This window comes from Melospiza melodia, chromosome 4 (genome assembly GCF_035770615.1).
Source record: "Melospiza melodia melodia isolate bMelMel2 chromosome 4, bMelMel2.pri, whole genome shotgun sequence".
Taxonomy (NCBI): Eukaryota; Metazoa; Chordata; class Aves; order Passeriformes; family Passerellidae; genus Melospiza; species Melospiza melodia.
The window spans coordinates 4,543,043-4,563,847 of record NC_086197.1 but is presented as its reverse complement, the minus strand read 5'-3'; the positions used below and the strand labels follow the sequence as shown (position 1 = coordinate 4,563,847).

General features: G+C 44.9%; 1 protein-coding gene across 1 annotated transcript in view; it reads left to right on the top strand.

Annotated features, from left to right (window-relative positions):
- ITIH5 (inter-alpha-trypsin inhibitor heavy chain 5) overlaps window positions 1-20,595 on the top strand; it is a 49,552-nt gene extending 28,957 nt beyond the window's left edge. Inside the window, exons 8-14 of the mRNA XM_063153689.1 lie at window positions 7,342-7,513; window positions 10,027-10,336; window positions 13,059-13,612; window positions 13,980-14,030; window positions 15,068-15,184; window positions 16,498-16,875; window positions 17,891-20,595. Coding sequence (XP_063009759.1) covers window positions 7,342-7,513; window positions 10,027-10,336; window positions 13,059-13,612; window positions 13,980-14,030; window positions 15,068-15,184; window positions 16,498-16,875; window positions 17,891-18,189 — 1,881 coding nt within the window. The 3' untranslated portion in view covers window positions 18,190-20,595. The remainder of the gene's footprint in view (window positions 1-7,341; window positions 7,514-10,026; window positions 10,337-13,058; window positions 13,613-13,979; window positions 14,031-15,067; window positions 15,185-16,497; window positions 16,876-17,890) is intronic.
- Window positions 20,596-20,805: the final 210 nt, after the last annotated feature.

Here is a 20,805-nt window from a genome sequence, read left to right as displayed (position 1 = left end):
TTTTCCTCTTGAGAAAGGGGGAAAGAGGCCTCAGGAACAAAATGTAAACAATGATTATCCACTGCTGTGGAATGCAACAGGTGGATCTGTGATTGGCCCATGTTGGTTGTTTCTAATTAATGGCCAATCACAGTGAGTGGGTTTGGACACAGAGTCCAAGACACAAGCCTTTGTTTTTCATTCTTTCTTTATCTATTCTTAGCCAGCCTTCTGATGAAATCCTTTCTTCTATTCTTTTAGTGTAGTTTTAATGTAATATATATAATAAAATAATAAATCAGCCTTCTGAAACATGGAGTCAGATCCTCATCTCTTCCCTCATCCTGGGACCCCTGTGAACACTGTCACACTGGCAGGTGATGTGTGAGCAGCATTATGTGGGCAGAAAGGACACTGGGACACAGAGGAAAGCAAAACTCACATGATGTGGCTTCCAACCTCAGCAGAACAGCACTGCCCAAACCTTTGCTCTCCCTGCTCCTTGTAATGTGGCTGTGGTGCTCCCACTGCATTCCCCTGGCTCTGGACCCAAACCAAACCTAGGGCAGCCTTGTCTGGCCATGTTTGCACCATTTCAGGTGTGACTGTGATGGCAGCCTTTCCTTAAGTCACAGCACTAATTAATCCTTCTGACAGACCATGGGGACATTGGTGAGCTTTGGTTGTTGCTGTTTGAAACCCAGCTCGGGACCTTTTAATCAGCTGCCTCTGCATGTTTGGAAAGGGAAAGAGAAGAACCAAAGCACAGAGGATATTGAAGGAGGAAGAAGGAGCTCTTTTGATTTTTCTCCATGTATTTCCATGTAATCTTTTGACAAACAATATTTTCACTTGCACTTTTCTCCTTTTTGCTATAAGAGATTTCATTTCTGAGCCCTTCCCTTCACTGTTGCACTCTCAGACTCATTCCTGCACAGAGCTATGGCTTCCTAATTCCCTCTGAGCTTACATCTTGTGCCTTAGCTCCTTTCTTGGCAAATTTGCTTTCTCACAAGGGATCTGGAAGGACAAAAGGTGGTAAATTTTGTCTTTAGTTGTGAGCTCTTCCAGCACGTGGATGCAGTTGGCCTCAGGTCTGCTCTCTGCAGGCTGTTCTTGTGCATCTCCTCCTGTCAGTGGGTCCTGTCTTCCAAAGGCAGTGGTTGGGAATGCTTTCCTCTCTGCTAGCAGTGCTCTCAGACTGGCTGATCCCAAGCCCAGGCAGTTCCCTGGTGCTGGCTGAGCTGGGAGAGGCTGTGCCACTGGTGATGGAGTCCTGCTGCCCAGCTGCTGCGAGGGTGGCTGGATGAAACACTTAGAAGTGCTCCTAAGGCAATGGAAAGTGTGAATACGTGGGCTTGGGATATGCATTTTAATGAGGTGCTTGAATTCTCCCCTTGCTGGCCAGCAGGGCCAGTGTCTGGCAGTGCCACAGCTCCTAACAACCACACATTGTGTCCCTGTGAGCTGCACAGCTCCCAGGGTAGCCAAGGCCTCACCCTCGCCCTGCTCCCCAGACAAACAAGGGACTGTGAAAGAAATGTCAGATTCCTCCTCAAAGGTGCCCAGATGGTCTGACATCATCCCAGATGTCTCTGAGGCACATCTTTGACCCAAAAAAAAAGCTGAAAACTCTCAGCTTTCTCATAAGTGTGTGTATCTTCCCATGCTTTGCTCCACCAGTGTTTAGGCAAGATGAGGTCTGTCAGAGCTAACTCCAAGGGCTGAGTACAAGGGTGACAAATCACAGCCAAACTCAAGTGTAGCTGAGGGATTCTGCTCTTTCTGCTGGGGCTGGTACAGCTCTGAATCACCTTGGCTGTGATGCAGGGCCTGCAGCAAGGCAAAAACCAGGCAGGCAGCAGCTGTGTTGCAATGTGGCCTTCACATTCTCTGAAAAATCCCTTTGCCCAGGATTTTTCTCCTGGGAATCCAAGAAGCCTCAGAGAAAAAGGAAAACAATTCTTATCTCATTTGCTTCTCCTGTGTTGTGCTCATGTGGAATGTGTTTGGAGATTGTTTACCCACAGGTGATTGTTTCATTGGATTCTGCTGTGAGTAGTTTTCACTCTTTGGCCAATCAGGGCCAAGCTGTGTCAGGACTCTGCAAAGAGTCACGAGTTTTCATTATTAGCTTTTTAGCCTCTTGTAAGTATCCCTTCTGGATTCATTAGTATAGTTTGGTTTAGTATTCTTTAATATAATAGAGTTTCATAAAATAATAAATTAGCCGTCTGAGAACATGGAGTCAGATTCATCATTCCTCCCTTCATTGGGGCACCCCAAAAATACAATATTGGATGTCCAGATGTCAGTGCAGAGGTGACAAGGAAGGTCAGAGTGGTGGCTGGGAGCTGGCTTGTCTCTGGCCTTGTAGGCTTGAGCAGACATTGTTTGCACATCAATAATTTAGGCAGTGTGAGCTCCTCTTCTCCCTCCTCTCATCATTCACAAAGCACACCCATGAGCTGTGCTCACTCCCTGGCAGTCATGGTCACATCACCTGTCCCCAGCTGTAGACCAGGGCTGTGCTGCTCCAGGTTTGGGGGTGACATTTCCTAGCCCTGGAGGTGGCTGGTTCAGTCCCAGCTGTGTTGGCAGCTCATTCAGCAGCACAATTCTACATCTCAAATGCAGTGGCAATTCAGTCTCCACCTCTCACCTCAGTTTTATCCATGATAATTTGAGGGAAATGGAGGAATCTCCCCCCACCAAGTTATCCTGTTTTAAACACTCATTTAAAACCTGACTCTGACATCCCAAACGGCAAAAAGGACTTTTATTCAGCTCTTCTGTGTTATTACTTCTTGCCATCCTCTGCTTTAATCCTTGCTCCAAATGCATCTCCCCAGGCAAACATGTTGGGAAAAATATTTCACCTTGCAGCACCTGGCCCAGAGGGACTGGACCCCTAAACTCTTTTTCCTCAGTGTGAGTGGGTCCAGCTTATCTCCAAAATGAACCAGTGTCATGTGCACAGCAGGGTAGAAATGGGTAATTTTCTGCTCTTAGGCAGCAGTTTCAGTGGAATGACTCAGTGGGGCCAGGTGGGAGTGGGACTGCAAGGACCCCATTGGCAGCAGAGCAGTTTGGGAATCCCATGGCAGCCACAGCCTTTGGCTCCTTGGAGCCAGGAGAAATTCCAGCTGTGGCCTTGCAAGGACAGGATCAGAAACCTGAATCCCAGCTGAAGCTGCAGCCACAAGAGTTTTGCAAAGCCTTGCCTGGGCTCTGGTGGAGATGGGAGGAGAGGGCTGGGCACCAACTGCACTTGGCCATGGCTGAGTCCTTCGGGATTTCAACCAGTGCACTTTTACCAAGATATTCTCCTTATTAAAAGCTGTTTTTGCCTGCCAGCTGCTGAATCATATCCAGCACTCTGGGGGAAGGCACATCTCTCTCATGAACCATTAGAGGGTGAGGAAGGCTGGTAGGTTTCAAAGCATGTTGCTCCATCCCATCAGAAGTGCGGTCTTTAGGACACACCTGGAAGAGAGATGGAAATAGGGAGAGGCAGGGGATTCAGAGCACTCTGGGAGAGCTGGAGAGACAGTTCAGCTCCTTTTGGCTCCAGCAAGAGTCAGAATGCTCAGGATGGGACAGGATTAGCTGTTGAGGTGAGTCCCACCTTCTCTGCTTGTCTGGAGACAGGCACTGCCAGACAGTGACTCAGCCCATCCTAAAACCTGTCCAAAACAGATGGGATGGATTATTCCCTGGAGGTGGCTTCCCCTGCCCTGAGCAGGATTAGATGTGATGCCCAGCTTTCTGATGACTGAGTTGGCAAAGCTGAATCCCATCCTTTATTTTTTGTGCTGAGGATGGAGTAGAAGCTGCAGGAGAATGAACCACATGGGCTCTCTCATTCTGTTTGCTTTGGAGCAAACCCATGTGCACACACGCACATTCGTACATATGTTTGTGTGCATGTCACATAAATTCAAAGGGTTTTCATTTAAGCTGCAGAGGCAAGCACAGGATACAGATGCCAGAATCCAGGCTGTCAGTGCATATCCATTAAAATATGGCAGAGGTTTTTTTCCTGGGAAAAATTGACTCAAACTGCACGGAGTGACGAAAATGAGACAAAAAGCAAAGAGGAAATGAAAGAAGGGGAGAGAAAGATGGTCCCAGCCCCACATTTGGCCCCTGTTTGAGGGTGTGGGGAAGTTCTGGGTTTCCTGGGAATATGTGTTTCAGTTCCCTCCTGATCCTCTCTGCAATTCTAGCTTGGATGCTGTGTACACCCAGCTACTTCTGCTCTGTGTTGTTTTACTTTTTCCTTTCCTTTTCTTTTGGCTGAACACAGGCAAGAATGTCAAAAGGAATTTGTGAGCACAAGGGAAGTGAGATGCAGCCTCTCTGCAAGTAGGCCAAAGCAAGATTATTTCTCCTCCTGCCTTGTTCTCAGAAACAGCAGAGCTTATTTGGGCCCAATAAATCCCTCTGAGAAAAGTGCAGTTTCACAGAATTGGAAAAAAACTAAAGAGAGGGGTTTTGTAATGGGAGAGGTCAAGCAGTGTTAATTATAATCAGAGCTGTAATGTAGATAATGAGATTTGGGGAGTTTTTCTTGAAATCATTGCCTCTAGGAACCTCTTTTCCTCTCCTTTGTGGGGTGGAGGGGGGATGTGTATGTAGGGAGTTGTTGTGGTCTCATTGCTCCTTGCTCTAACACCCTGCCTAAAGTTCCCTCAGCAGAGCTTGGCACTGAGGCCTGCTCACACACAGGATAGAAGGATCTCCATTTTCACTTTCTGCTTATTTTGATCCATTTTTTGAGGGACAAATACTTGGGCCAGCCTTGTTATAATGGAATAAATCCAAGAGTCCTTTTCTCTACTGTGTGATTGCTGCCTGTGCATGTGGGATGGTTTGGCTGACTGAACTGAGGGCTGGGAACTCCAGGTTTTGGGAACCTCTCACTTTCTGACCTTGACATAATTACAAAAGCAGCCTGGTTTTCCTCTCTGTAAAATGGGATATTGATGGATGGTGTCTCTGAAGGATGATGTCATGCATTATCTGAAGCATTTTTACTATAAAAATGGTGGTGTAAAAGAGCAGATGAGAGAGGGTAAAACCTTCCCTTCTTCTTCAAATAGCTGATTATTTTGCCCAACTTTTCCATTTTCTGTGGACTGTTAGACTGGAGGCAGCCTCCATGTTTGGTGCAGGAAATCACCTTTGTGCAGGTTTATTTGGTGCACATCATGACATGAACCTGATGGGAATCTCCTCTTCTCTTTGAAAGAATCTCTTCCACCAGCACTTGCTTTAATATTCTTGTCTCTGAAACAGTGGTGGGACGTGGAGGAATGTTCCAGCTAAGCAAGTGGAGGGATTAAGCCTGAGATCCCTGCAGAGCAAAAATTATTTGTACAGAGGACAGAAACAGGCAGGGAGAGTCTCCAGACCTGGCTCCAGAATGTTTGAAGCTATGGGAAATATTCCCCTTAATTCCAGGTGGACTGGGAGCCAAGGCACCAGCTGTGAGGATTAGGTTTGTTTGCATCATTGCATCATCATCATCTGCCATGCAGAATCCAGGGCGATATATTGATGACACAGCTTGATCAGTCCTTTGAGCCCTTTTCCAAACTGTCTTTGCATAGCAACATCAGGCCTAGGCTGATGTGGTTTCCATCACTGCTGATTACTCCTACATTTCTTCTGGACAAGCCCTTCACGTATTTTCCTGACAGGCATGAGAGGAAATTTTAAATGCTGGTGAGCCCACAATATTATTTCTTGCATAGCTTTCCTTGGAATTTGAAGGCTGAATGGAGGCCAAGAAGGGGCTGAGCTGAGAATCTGCTGATTCCTCTGCCCAGATATTGCCTCATATTCCTCCCATGTGTTTTGCATCCAAATATAGGGTATGTTTGCATGGACAGAGGCTGCTTTTGGGCAACTCCTCTTGAGTCTTACTCAGCTGAAGTCTGTCTCCATGTGAACACAGCTGCATGGCTGCTAAATCCAAGCTGGTCTCACTGAGGGGAGCTGGACACCTCTGCAGTCTTCCTCTTGCCTTTTCCTCAGTGATCTGGCTCTCCCAGAACCCAGGATCCTTAACCTCCTTTGCTAAGAACTCATCTTGTGACCAGCTTTCCTCACCCTGGTTGCCTGTGTTTACAGAGGATGATGAACACTTGCCATATTGATTAAAAATAATGTGCCTGGGACAAAACTGACTGGCAGGGAGAATCTGCAATGACTAGGCAGGACTATTTTTTATATCTAGTTAATTGAATGTATTAACCTAAACATTTATTAATTGGTGAAACTATTCAGTAGAGTGAACATGTAGCAAATAGTATCCTAATTATGAATAGAGAATGTGCATACTTTGACATGTTTGCTGGTTTTTTAACTTATAAGTAACCTGTTTTAAGTATATGACACTTGCAGCTTACTGCCAGGCTAGAGGGTGTTAGACAAACTCTATGAGGTTTTTGTTATTAGTCATTATTATTCACTATCCCTTAATTCAGAACATGGTTCTCCCAGTCATTGAGAGCTTTTATCCCAATTGTGGTGCCCGATTTTTAAGCTTAGTTAGGTCTAGATGTGCCTCACAAGACCTTTTGGGCAAGAGTTGTTTTTCATCTCATATTTGCCCAGCCCCTGGCACCACAGAGATCAGGCCTTGAGATAGGAAAGGACATCCCAATATTCTTCATCAGCCAAAATGGCAGTGTAGAAATATCTAAAAGATCAGTAAACATCTTGAAACTAAATTCTTGCCCCCTAAAACACTGACAGCTCTGTCTGCTGCTTGTGGAAACCCAGGGCACTGGGAATATTTCTGTGTCTGCTCTGGGGTGCCCTGACCCTCAGGGGAGCACTGACTTTTACTGTCATTCATGGAGAAAGTTTCCCAGACTTCAAGATGGACTGGAATCCCCAAAAGTGTGAAATAGATTATAGAGAGCAAGTGTGGGTGTATCACTTGTTAAGAAATTTAGGTTTTGGTATTTTTAGTATGTTGTAGATGGAAGGGCACAGGGTGTCATCCTGGGTTTCTTCTTCATGCTTCTTCTTCCTCCTTCTCCATGGGTTTGGGTGGCATTTTGTAATTGGGCAGAAAAGTTGCAGCTCTTTGGGATCAGTTGTTGAGTTAAAAGGGAAAATAATCCAGGTGTCAGTTCTTAATTGGATAGTTTAGTCTTGAAAGACCTTGTAACAAGAGATTATTGGCCATTTTGTGCCTTCTAATGAAAAGCTGCTTGAACTCACAGTAGTGAGACTGTTTTACTGATAAGAAATAATAAACAGCTGAGTCCCAACATGAACTGCCATCTCAAGTGCCTTCAACCCAGACCCAGAGAAACCAATAGCTGCTCTCTTCTCTCTTTCTAGACCAAAGAAGCTCTCTTCACAATTCTCCAGGACCTAAGGCCTGAAGACCACTTCAATATCATTGGCTTTTCCAACCGAATCAAGGTCTGGCAGCAGGACAGGCTGGTGCCAGTTACTCCAAATAACATCAGGGATGCCAAAAAGTACATCCATAACATGTCACCCACTGGAGGTATGATCAGAGATACAGATGGGATTAACTGTGCCATCCAATTAACTACAACAGAACAAAGAGTGGGGAATGTGGTCCTGGAGCATATGGAATAAAAAGACATTGGGATTTAGGTCATGGGACAAGGGGGTCCCTTCATCTCCACTCAGGGTTATGTGTTCTTTATTAACACACATTGTGGGAAGGTTTCCTCAGACCCTGCCCATTGCAGGGGGTTTGGACAAGATGGACTTTTAATTTTTCCCCCAACCAAAATTAGTCTGTGATTCCATACACTCATTAAACCAAATTTGATTCCATTCTCTCACTTATCTGGTGACACCCTCAGAATGGGAAAGCCTCCAAGGTTATTTCTTGAGGACACAGATGAAAATATACCCTGGCAAAGGACACACAGTGCCAGTATTGTGCAGTTTCTGAAAGGCTCTGTGAAAGCAGGCTCATGATTTTGTCTGGACTGGAAATCCCAGGGATGGAGCACACACTGTGGGATGTGGGATTGCATTCTGCAGGGTTTAGCTTCTCACCCAGTACCGTCCTCTTGTCTCTACCAAAATCATATTTTAAGAATTTCTCAGCCCTTTTTGCTTGTGCCTTGTTGCCTGGAGGGAGGTGGGCAGAGAAAACCCCAGAGCAGTGGCAGAGTGCAGGTGTGAGTTTTAAGTTGATTCACAGGTCTCCTGTGAGGCTATGGACAGTAGTATAAAAAATCTCCAACTACAGTGAGGTTTGCAATCATACATATTCCAGCATCTGTGCCCAGAGAGCTGCAGAATGACCTTTTCAAACCCTTCCCCATGGAAGTGGTCACAGCTGGCTGAAGGTCAGGGAGGGCCTTCCCATGGCTGCCCCTGAGCAGGGACCACTCCTAGCAGAGGAAACCTCTGATGGAAAAACACAGCAAACAGGATGGTTGGCTGTGCTGCTTGTGCTGTGAGAGGAATTGCTTAGGAAGTGGTGAAGGCACCTGCCCAGTTAAACAATTACCAATAGTAATTGGGACAAAACTCAGAGAACAAAGCCTTTTACTCCTGAAGTGCCAGGAGAGCTGTGCAGGAACCAGCTGGGTTTGCCTTTACTAGGCACATCTAGTAAAAGGAAATTATTGACTGTGATTCTCCACAGTGATTCTCCACCACAGGTACTTCAGGTTTTTTTCAGGCTTGGCTAACTCTGTGTTTTCCCTATAAAGGTGCTATTCCTTGAGTATCTCCCACTGAACATGAACACACACAAAGAACATGGTGTGGTTACACCCCTGTGTTGTACTTACAGACCAAAGAAACAGGAGAAAAATCCTGCTGCTAATTACCTGAGCATGTGGCAAAAGGCAGTTTTCAGTGCTTGGTAGTTCTATGATACAACTGAGTATAAATTAAACACTCTGCTACATGACATGGTTTTCCTCTGGTTTTGGGGAAAAAGTTCTTCCTGAAATTTTGGATCTGCTTGGGGACTGAGAGAGTTAGAATATTTGGGTGCATGTTTTTTGGTTGAGAACCATTTTGCAGAAGACAGTCAGGATTTTGGGGACTTTTCAGAATCCTTTGCTGCTTTCCTGTTCCTTGTCTTGCTGCCACACACTGGAGGTGTGCACACTGAGTTTCTAGGTTTGTGCTGACTTTCCATCACATCCTGTTGATAACCTTCCTAGATCTTGCTTTCCAGACCCCCAGAGTCAGCTGTGTATGGCTCTTAACCCATTTCACCTGCTTTGTTTCCTAAGAGCTGTTTTTAACCCCAATGTGCTGATTTTGTCAAGGTCCCACAGCCAATCCCTCTGTGCTTTGACTAGAAATACATGGAGAAAGGGAATACTTGTACTCACTTGTACTCATTTTCCTGTTTTCCTTTTTTATTTCTTTTTTTTTTTTTTTAACACACAGTGGGCTTGGATCCTTTTAATGCCTACTCCAATGTGCATCTGTTCTCTCATTTACTTTGTTTTCTCCCTCCCATACCACTTCAGGCAGTTTTATTCTTCGCTACCCAGTTGTTCTGTGCAAACACTCCTCAGCTAACCAAGCTCTTCCCTTTAAACTTTCTATCCCCTGGGGTGTGAAGAAGGAGCCTATCCACTTGTTTTCCAATTTGAAGGTTTTTTTCCTGACTCCAAGTGTGGTGCCCTTCAGAAAAAAAATTAGCAGAACATTTCCTAGTTCAGATATAATCTCGGAGAGTCCTGTAATTAAGTTTAACAATTTTTGTTTGTACCAGCCAGACATAGTATGACTGTTTACCAGGCTGATTGTTGTACATTGAGACATTCAACAGCAATTCCACATGACAAAGTGAAATTCATAATTCAATTCATAAGACCATAAACAGCTGTGCCAAACTCATTCTGAGTAAAAGAGCTGAACTGAATTCAAAGGCTAGAGCAACTTCATGTGGAGAAAAGGGACATCCTGATGTCCAGAGAAGCTGTCACCTCACTGAAGGGAGCGCAGGGAAATGATTCACACCACTGTTAGCAGGAGAAATGATCTTTAATCATTCTGGTACCTTCCCAGGGACTAATATCAACGGGGCTCTGCAGACTGGGGCAAAGCTGCTGAATGATTACATTGCTCAGAACGACATCGACGCCAGGAGCGTGTCCCTGATCATCTTCCTCACGGATGGGAGGCCGACTGTGGGGGAAACTCAGTCCTCCAAAATCCTCAGCAACACCAAGGAGGCCATCAGGGATAAATTCTGCCTCTTCACCATCGGCATTGGCAACGACGTGGACCACAAGCTGCTGGAGAGGATGGCACTGGAGAACTGCGGCATGACGAGGCTTTTCCAGGAGGATGAGGATGCAGCCAGCCACCTCAAGGGGTTTGTGCTGCTTTTTGTGTTCTTTGGGTTCTCTGGGAAAGCATTTTGGGATGGAAAAATCCTCTAATGAGATATGGTGAGAAATTGGAGTTTCCCTGAGACTCAGCTCTGGCTGGGAGAGCCAGAGTACGATCAGATATTCTGAATGGCTACCCAAAAATTCCCTTTCTCTTATCAGATCCCCTGAGATGTACTGGAGCTCCCAGCCCCTCAGAACAAGGCATTTGTTTCCCTAATTCAGATCATTGTTTAGGACATGTAAACCCACTGAGCTGGGGGGCACAGCTGAGGTCCCAACTCCTCACAGGGAGATGGTAGGAGGAGAGGATGCATTTCATACATCAAATCAACAACATAAACAGCATGGAGGAGATCAGGAATGAAGATTCCAATTTGGAGCAAAAAAAAATTATTTCTTTATTTTTTGTAAATTATAACATTTTGCCTGAGATCTGAAATACTTGACTTAGAAAAACACACTAAGATCATTCCTGGGATAACCATTATAGTCATTAATTTCCTCATTCTTTGTGACCATTCATTTCCATTATTTTTTGTGACCCAAACTCCTCATAAATTTCCTGAAATCCTCATGCTTCAGTAGGACCAGAGATTGTGTTCCTCTTCTGTGATAAGGGAGCTGTAGTCCAAGGGTAAGTATCAGTTCCTGGTAAGGAACAGCAGAAAGATGTGTGACCACATCTCTGACCAAAATGTTTAGCAATGTGTCAATGTTTCCAAATAAAAATTCTTGGCTTTCACTCCCAAAATGTTAGTGTTTTAACCACAGAAACCAAAAAAAGACAGTTATTGAGTTACCTCTCTCCTGGCTCATGCCTAACTCCTCTGGAGCAATAAATCCAAGCACTTTCCACCAGGGCTTTGCCTTCTGTGGCAAACCAGTAATACATGGACAAGAATTCCTTTGAAACGAAATTCTATAGATCCATCTGTCACACCACACATGTAATTTCCTCCCCAGGACATGTATTTTGGATAGCAAGTGGCATTCCCTGGCAGAGAGAGGATGTTCTGATGGATTGGGCTGGAGGAGCCCAGTGCTGCAAGTGCTTGTTCAAACGCCTCTCTCTGATGAACAGCTCCCTGTTTATCAAGCTCAGTCATGGCAAACCCATTTGGCACCTGGTGCCAAATTTATACAGAAAAGCACAATCACTGCTGGAGGCCAATTCAAACCTCAGTTGGAGGGAAAACCTAAATGGGTGCCAATTTAATTTTTTTTTAATGCTCAGCGGGTTATATTTTTATACAGATACTTCCTTGAATTGTACTCTAAGACAGGTTGTGTATCTCCACCATTTGTTACAGCTCAGAAGTTATTTTAGAGAGTCCTCAAGTTTAATTTAGTCGTGTTTTTAAATCTGGTGAGGTCTCTGCATGAAAGACAATGAGTGCTCAGACAGACTTTAAAAGAAAGTCAACCAATTCAGGCTTTGGGTTCCCTTGGAGAGAGAATAAAGCAGAAAGTGTGACTTTAGCTTCCAGACAGTCTGTTTAACCAGATGTGTCGAATAAATGCAGCTTGAACTAGAAAAAGGGCTGAGGCCAATTCTTTGTTTATTTACCAAATTAAACTCAAATGACTTGCCAAGAGATGAGCAGTTTGGCATTTGAATGGGAAATGTGGTATTCTTGGAGCAGCTTGGGAGGAACCTTCAAAAGCACATTGCTGTAGGGAAAACACAGTACTGTAAACTTGGGCTTTGAGCCTTGGGAAGGTTTTCTTGGCTGTCTGGTGCGAGGTGTTCTCACAAGTATGGTTGGTCACGTTAACAAGGCATTGAAGGGTTAACCTCCCTGGTTTCAGGAAAGCCATGCCTTGCTCCAACAGAAAATCAGCCATGAGGAAGTGAGCTGTCTTGTGCCAGGGTGCCTGTACATAGCAGCTAGAATTCCTCCATTCCTTGGAAATGTCATTTATGTCATTCCTTGGAATCATTTATGGGGGCCATGGTGAGATTCCTTCTTGATTTTCTTTCTCTGTTGGCCCTCATAAAACTGTATTCCTGCCTGTCCTACACTGACCAACCCAATCTAGGGGTCTTTCAGAGATTCAGGAGCTCTGGTTTGGAATCTCTTCAGCTTTGGTGGACTTAAGATTTTGGCCTTACAGTTTCTGGCTCTGGGATACCATGTGTAACACCACTAGAGACCTGTGGGTTACAGCATCTTGTCTAAGTACATTTTTAAATAACTGGAGTGCTTTCTGTGAATCTTGGAAGCCAATAATTCACTTTTAAGTGGTCACAAATATCTCCTTGCAGAGATCTGGAACCACAGTGGAAGGGAGGTGCCTGCCAGGCCATGCTGGGATGGTTCTGAACATACTTAAGAGATTCTGTCTAGGTACCTAAGGAACAGTGAACACTAAAATGAGGCAGAAATAGTTTTGGTTGACAGAGACCTCTGGAGATTGTGTAGTTTAGCCTTCCTGTTCTGAGAAGAGCTAACTTCAAATTTAGGTGAGGACTTTAAGGGCTTTGTCCACTCAGATTTTGAAAAGCCCTAAAGGCAGAGACCCTCCCACCCTGTTTTTCTAGGCCAAGTTAGAGTGGACATGGTAGTTAAATTTGGTTTCTGATGGCTCAAACTGCCCTGAATGACTTAGGAGCCATTTTAGATAACCTGTGTCCTTGTCGCTGTACCAGTACAAGAGTGTGTTCACACAGCGCCAACAGTGAAAAATGTGTCTTGCTTTAAGGTTCTATGATGAAATAGGAACTCCCCTTCTCTCTGACATCCGTGTTGATTACCCTGAAGATGATGTGGAGCAGGTCACCCAGAACTTCTTCCCCAACTACTTCAATGGCTCTGAAATTATCATTGCCGGCAAACTCATCAACCGCACCTCGGATAAGCTCCATGTGGAGGTGACTGCCAGCAATTCCAAGAAGTACATCCTGCTCAAAACAGATGTGGCTATTGACCTGCCCAGCAGAAATGACATCAGGGGTGTCCCCGGCCTGGAGGATGGCAAAGGTGACAATAATTACATTGAGAGGGCCTGGAGTTACCTTACCATCAAGGAACTGCTCAACTCGCGGCTGAAGAGTGATGACATTCAGGAGAAGGACAAATTGATGGAGAGAGCCAAGTCCATGGCCCTGGCTTACAATTTTGTTACCCCCTTCACTGTTCTGAAGATGAAAGAGGCTGGACTCCACTCGGAGCCACCTCAGGAGGAGTTTATCAGCCCTTCCACTGACGGCATCGGGGAAAAGGTGCAGAGCCTGCAGGGGCACAAGGCCCCACCAGGTATGAGACCAGAATCACCTTGTTCTGGTAAAAAAATCTTCATTCTGGGCAATGCCTCACGGCTGACTTTGGCACGGGGGTGATCCAGACAGTGAATTGAGGGGTAAAGCTGAGATTTTCATACTAATTTTGCTAATTGCGGGCTGGGTAACCTTTAGCAAAACTTTTAGGCCCCTCACCCTTTTAAAGCACTTACTGTTTTGTAGAAACTATTGGAGAAAAATTGGTGTTCTACATGAAACTTAAAGTGGCTGCAGGAATATATATCCCATCATCTCTCTGAATAATATTTGGGGAACATTTTTAAAATATGTCTCTTTCTGCTGCTCAGTAAGTAATTGTAACAGCCTTCCTTCCCCTCTTCTAGGTATACGCAGAGGGAAAGATAAACAGAGGATTAAAATCTCCAAAACTTCAGGTCAGTGCCTGCTTTCATGCCTCTCATAATGCAAAATAATGGTGACTGATTTATAGAAACCTCAGATGCATATCACTGTGGTATAATCATCCAAATGGTTACAAAGTTCTGTTTGTCAGAGCTACAGAGCAGGGAGGAAAATGAAAACAAATCCAAAATACAGAAAGGATCAGTAGTGAGAAGGCAGATGATCTACAACAGTTAATCCTCATATTTGAGACTTCTGCAGGTTAGGGGAGAACAGAAACACATTCTCTCTGTACTAGAAATAGTGGAAAACCCTTTTAAAAATAATAATGCTGAAATATAAAAAAGTTGTTGACAATAGAGAAAAGAGAAAGTTCTGTAGTATTTTACAATTTTTCTGTTTGTCCTGCACCTTTACTTAACTTTACATGCATTAAACATTGAAGAATAAGTCCAGATCAAGAACTCTGACTTGAATTTCTCTTGAAAGGGTCAATTTTACTTTAGAAAATAGCATTTTTGGCGAGACTTATTAATGGCAGCTGTCTGATAGTTGATGGTAGGTCAAGGATTGTTGAAAAATTAGGATTATGGGATCAACAGCTGTTGTTGACTGCTCCAGAATGACACTGAGGGCCAGGAGGGGTCACTGTGAGGTGGAGCCATGCAGCAGCCCTTGGTCAGAAAGTGCATTTCTGTGTGGGGATGTAGCTTGCCAAAAAAGAATGTAGAAGAGTTCAAAACATCTACATGATAATTCCCATAAATCACCAAAATTATATTCCGGAAAGAAAATATCCTGATTTTCATCTAGAACTGTTTTGGGTTTTGAGTTGTCATTGAAAACCCAACCTCATCTGTGAGAAAAACAAAACAATCTTTGTGTAAAACAAAGCAAAACTTGGCATTTCCTGGCAAACTCCATCTGACCCTCTAAAAACAACAAACCAGGAGGACTTAGAAAAAAACAGGGACAAACACACTTCAAACAGCAGCTTTGTTGCAATCTGTTAGACACTGGAGTTTTGTGTGGGCTTCTCACATTTGTCTCTTTTTCCATGTCTTCTCAGCGGATGGGGACCCTCACTTCGTCATTGATTTTCCCTCCAGCAAGTTCTCTGTCTGCTTCAATATTGATGGAGAACCAGGGGACATTCTCAGGCTGGTCTCTGATCACAAGGAATCTGGTGAGCAGTCAAGTCAAGCAGTTTCTTGTGGAGGAAAATCAAAGTGTAAGGCCAAGCCTTGCAGCAGACCAAGCACCAAGGTGCCTCAGGCAAGAAAATGATAGGAAATTAGAAAAAGTTTCTTCTATGGTTCAGCTTCACCATTTACAAAGTCACAGCTTGCAAATAAAAGGTTTGGACTTGCCAAAATTGCTCTGCTGTGGGAAATTCCCTCTTTACTCACAGTACTGTTTGGTTTAGGACAGAGCAAAGTACCCAAGCACCACGGTTCTTTTAGTAAAGAAATCACCAAACTGGCTGGAGAGTCATGACAGTCTTGAGAAAACCCACATGATTCAGGATCTGCTTTACCCAAGCCAATCTGAGCCAAAGCATGGTCTGATCCCATCTGGAATTCTAAGCAGGGCAGCTAATAAGCAGATTATGTCCTGGGAGAGAAAGGGGTGTCAAAACCAGAGACAATTCACAGGCTTGTTTTACAAAACCCCACAATAAATTTGTATGATTCTGTTCTGTGTGGCAGTGGTCTAACCCCCATATTTCTGTGTTCATGTGTGCCTTAAAAATACAAAGTACAGCTCCAGGCAATATTTCCCTTCAACTTCTTTCACAGACTGTTTGTGCCACTGCTTGAATGATTTTGTGGCTCAAGTGCAGAATGAGCTTGAGGAAAACAGACTCTGTAGCACTAGAACCTTGAATCTTTGAAGACAGAAATGAGAGATCCCATCAGGAATAATGGGATATGGAGACATTTAATTTCAGTGTTAATGGCTTGGGTTTAGCCTTGGTTAGCAACAAGCCTCCTCCTTAATTGTCAGTGTTCAGAGGCTTGTGGGAAGTGAGTCACTGTCTTATGGACAATAGGTCGCAACAAATATTAAAATGACTGGGAAACTTACTTTTAGGCTTTAATTGACTCATTGTGGACTTTTAGGCTTTAATTGACTCATTAGGATCTGCACCTTGGAATACTCAAAAGTGCTTTTTTTGTGGCACTGTGTACACTGTGATTAATGGGACTGGGGGCACCTGCCTACAGAGAAGGCCAGTATTTCTGAGCTTGGGTAAATTTATGTGCTCTGTATGAGGTCACAATTCCATAACAGACTGATTATACTCGTTTGAAGGCTGGTAAGTGAAATAATTGAGCACGAGGTGGCGAGCCTGCATGTCCTCAGTCCCAAGGCTTGTGTCATTGAGACAATAGACCTGTTCCTGCTGGGCCCCTTCCAGCTCAGACTGTTCTGTGGCCCTGTGATGCTGGGTTCCAGCTTTCACTTAAAACAATTTTTTGATTGTTTTCCTGCAAGGTGTAACTGTGAACGGACAGTTAATCGGAGCTCCCGCACCGCCCAACGGCCACAAGAAGCATCGGACTTACTTCAGCACCATCACCATCCTCAGCAACAAGCCAGAGAGGTCTTACCTGGAGATCACACCCAAGAGGGTCATCCTGGACGATGGGGAGAGGCTCGTCCTGTCCTGTGGCCGGAGTGCCGTGGTGCAGAGCAGGAGCCTGGAGGTGTCCATCTCTGCCTTCTCCAACATCACCGTGACCATCCGGGACTCCATCAGCTTCGTCATCCTCATCCACCACTACAAGAAGCCAGCCCCGTACCAGAGGAATCACCTGGGGTTCTACATCTCCAACAGTAAAGGCCTCTCTTCTGACTCCCACGGGCTACTGGGTAGGTGGCAGGTTCTCAGGTTCGGAGCTGTAAATCAGACAAAAATGGTGTTTCTGAGGGGAGACAGGAGGGAAGGAGCAAGGCAGGTGGGGATTAAGTTCCCAGGTGAGACTTTCACATCCTCTCTCAAACAACTTCTCTCTTTCTAGTACCTCCAACTCCTCTCCTGCCTTACCCTGTAGGAGCTTTCTCTCCCTATCCCAGCTGTGCCTGGTTTTCACATTTCCACTCTTTTAATGATTGTTCAGTACAGTTCCTATTAGAATACACGTGCTTGATGCTCCCAAGTACAGACAGAAACCAAATCTTCCCCAAGAAATTTTTGTGGCCCCTTTTTTTCAAATGTGAAATGAAAGAAGAGCCACCTTTACCTTTTGAATGAATTAGGCTTTAGGTAGGCTCAGCTAATGGCCAGATGGTTGTGTTCTTTCAGCCAATGAGAAGTATCGATGGTTTTGGTCATGTACACATGCAGAACTCTAAAGCTTCTACCATAGTTTCTTTGCCACTCAGCCACCTCCAGGTGAAGGAGAAAGTAATCCCTTAGGAATGGAGTTTTGGGCTCAGGCCATTCTCACAAATCCCTAAATCCACACTTAGGTCTGGCCTAGAAGAACTTTCTCCCAAGAAAGCAAGGGAACAGAATTTGAATCTTCAGGCCTAGAACTTTTTGGTTGCTGTTGGACATTGTGTGGGTTATTAACCTCCAGTAACCATGTCCCACAGAAGGGAGCTTACTACTGACAGCTAAAAAAACACTTTAGCTCTTTAGTGACCCATGGAAAAAAAAAATAAATAGGGTTTTATTCTAACCTCTGTGTTTGTGGGATTTAGAAATGAATCACAGGAACAAGCCTCATCCTGCTCTTTTCAGAGAAGATCCATAGGCTGACAATCCTCAAATGCATCCTACCAAAAAAAAAACCCAAAAAACAAACAAACCACCAAACCACAACAATTTATAAACAGGCGCAAATCAGCCAGTCATGGACTCTTATTTCATCTTGCCTTGCAGGTCAGTTCTTGAGCCATGAAGTTAAACTTCTCCAGGAATCCCTGAACACGAGTCATCGGGAGGTCGGGCAGAACCAAACAGAGGCGTTGAAGGCAAACCCTACAAACACCCTGAAGGTGAAGGGGAGGCTGGTTCCTGTGGTGTGGAAGCAGAGGAGGATCTACAATGGGCAGCAGGAGGTTGAGTGCTGGTTTGCCAAAAACAACGCGGACAAACTGATCGATGGGAGCTACCAGGACTATTTGGCTTCTCATCCCTTCGACACAGGGACCAGCTTTGGGACAATCAACAGCTTTTAAAACTGGTCACAGCAATGCATTGCAGCAGCATGTGGGATAGCAGGTCCCTTCTGAAGCCTGTTCTAGGCAACTTCTGAGTGTTTCCTTATCTTTTGGTGCCAAAGAAACCAAGGATTTTGTCCTTGGAAATCAGCTGTCTCTCTTTCATGCTAAATGAATGCTCATCAGATTCCTGAAGAAAAAGAAGGCTGGGGGAAAGGACGTGGTTAAAGGCATGATTGATGCTCTCTCAGTGGGAAGGGGGGGAGAAATGACCCAGTGAACAGTGCAGAGGCTGCTGGCCTTAAAATAAACCCATGCAGGGATCTGTGCAAAGCCCACTGGGGCTGGTGAGTCACCCCACAAAAGGCAGATCATACAGAACAGTGCCTGTTGAGGTGATAGGCTTTGCAAAGAAGTGACTTGGAGCACCTGCTCCAACCTTGGTCCATGGGGAAAGGAGAAAAAGACAAAAAGAGAGAGGAGAGGTGGGTGGATGTTCATCTGCAATGACCCGTTAGCATCAAGCAAAATCAAAACCTTAAATCAACAGCCCACAGGAGGGTATTGCTTTCCTGGTTATTGGGATGAGGTCTGGATTTGCCACTAAACATGACCTTCCCTGAATCACTACAAACCCTTAAAACAGTGGTGAAAACCTTGATGGGGTTTTTTGCTGTCTTGGTGCACAGGCTGTGTGCTTAAAAAGCACCTCTAGTCCTCAGCAACAGCAGTGGTGCAGGCTCCCATTCTGTGGGTCAGTTAATTCAGCATTATTCAATTTAAACAATATTGCAGGGTTGGTGATTTCTTGAGTCTTGACTCCCTCAGGAGGAAACAAAGTTCCACTGTGATCTGCCATGTCCTTAAGCATCACACTCCTCCTGCTCAGCAAAGACTAAAACTTCCTAAGGGATGACAACCCAGTACCCACAACAGCTTGTGAGCCTACAAAGCAGCCTCCTGAATTTCTACTAGACGACTCTAGCTGCTTTTGTAATCAGGGAGGAAGTCTTTATTTATTCCAAATTGTCAGAAAATTTTCATCCCGATTTCCCCTGGCTTCTTCTCCTTCCTTACCCTGCAGGAATTTGTGCGCAGCAGGAATTTGGCAGCAGGAGGTTACAGAGGGGTCTGCCAGCCACCCCCACTGCAGGTGGTGCTCCAAACCCAAAACTGCAAGGCTGTGCTGTGTTTTAGAGTGAGGCATCACTGAGCAATGCTGCAGATCAGCCACGGGGGAGTTTTAGCAAAGAGCTTGTCCAAAGGGGACTTGACAACCACAAAGACATTTCCATGGCAAGGCCAAACTGAGCTCATGAACACACTGCCTTTCCAGAATTGAAAAGGAGGGAGGCTGGGCGTGGAAGCATCTCCAGGAATTAAATGACATCCATGTGTTAGGAGAAAACAGTTGCCAGGGACCCACAGAAATACGTTCAATCTTGATTGATTTTTATTTTTTTTTTCCATATTTAACAATTAAATCATATTGTTGCTGTTGGAGCTCCAGCTGCTGGGGGTGGGGTGGTGATTTTCCAGTTGCCTGATCAGCTCGTTAGTGCTGCAAGCACCGTGGAGCAGAGCAGGTGGCAAGCATGGTTTCTTGACTCACACCATGTGCTGCCTGCAAACAGCCAAAAGCAACCAGCAAGACTGAACTGCACTCTGGAAGATCCTTACAGAGAGCTCAGTTAGCACAAAACTCGTGCCAAGGCTCGTACTTTGGAACAGAACATAAAGAAGAAACTACTGCTTTGGGCCCTGCTATCTTGAGAAATAGCTCTCCTGTGAGGGAGAGCTGAAGGCAAGGCCTTCAGCACAGTCCTGAGTGTGGAATAATAACACTAAATAATAGTAATAATAAGGTTTAATGCTCTGCAGTTTGCTTGTGGGCCAGGAAGAGATGAGGAAGAACAGCTGTGAAGTTGACTCCTCTGCCCAAGAAGAGAGGAGGAAATCACCCAGGCCCACACCCAAACAACCTCCCCTTTCACTGGCAAGGAGCAAACAGGAAAGTGGCAGGGAATTTCTGGACACCCCAGGGTTTGGCAGGTGTCTCCATGCTGTCCTTACTGAAACCTCCCCTCTCCTCCCACATTGTGCTGTACACGTGCATTGCTAAGGGGAGGGATGGCTCAGGCTCTCCCTCCTCTCCTCTGTATATAGATATGTATATAATATATATATAAACACACACCTACTGCTGATAATTCATCATTGCTCCTCTTTCTCCTCCTCCAGCCAAGGAAACACATTTCTTTCAGGGCCTGAAGGTAACAAGGATCAAGCCCAATGAAGCACCTGGAGCAATATACTCAAGGTCTCCTGAAGGCTCCAGTTATCCATTTCACAATAAATATTTTACAGTGAACACTGCAGTGAAGCTTTCATTTGGCAAAGATAAAAAACAAGCTTTGAAGCTAAGGCTGTGTGTGTTTTATGCTGCTGGACAGGCTCACGTTACCAGGTGACTGAAGGGGCCACTCACCAGTTAACAATAAATTGGGAATAAGTAATTTCAGTGGAAAGTTAAAGGTCACTGGTGTTCTTTAGTCTCTATACACTTGTTAGGAGGCAAGAACAGACCCTAGGCTTCTACCCCCACACTGAAATGAGAGTTTAACAACAGACTTT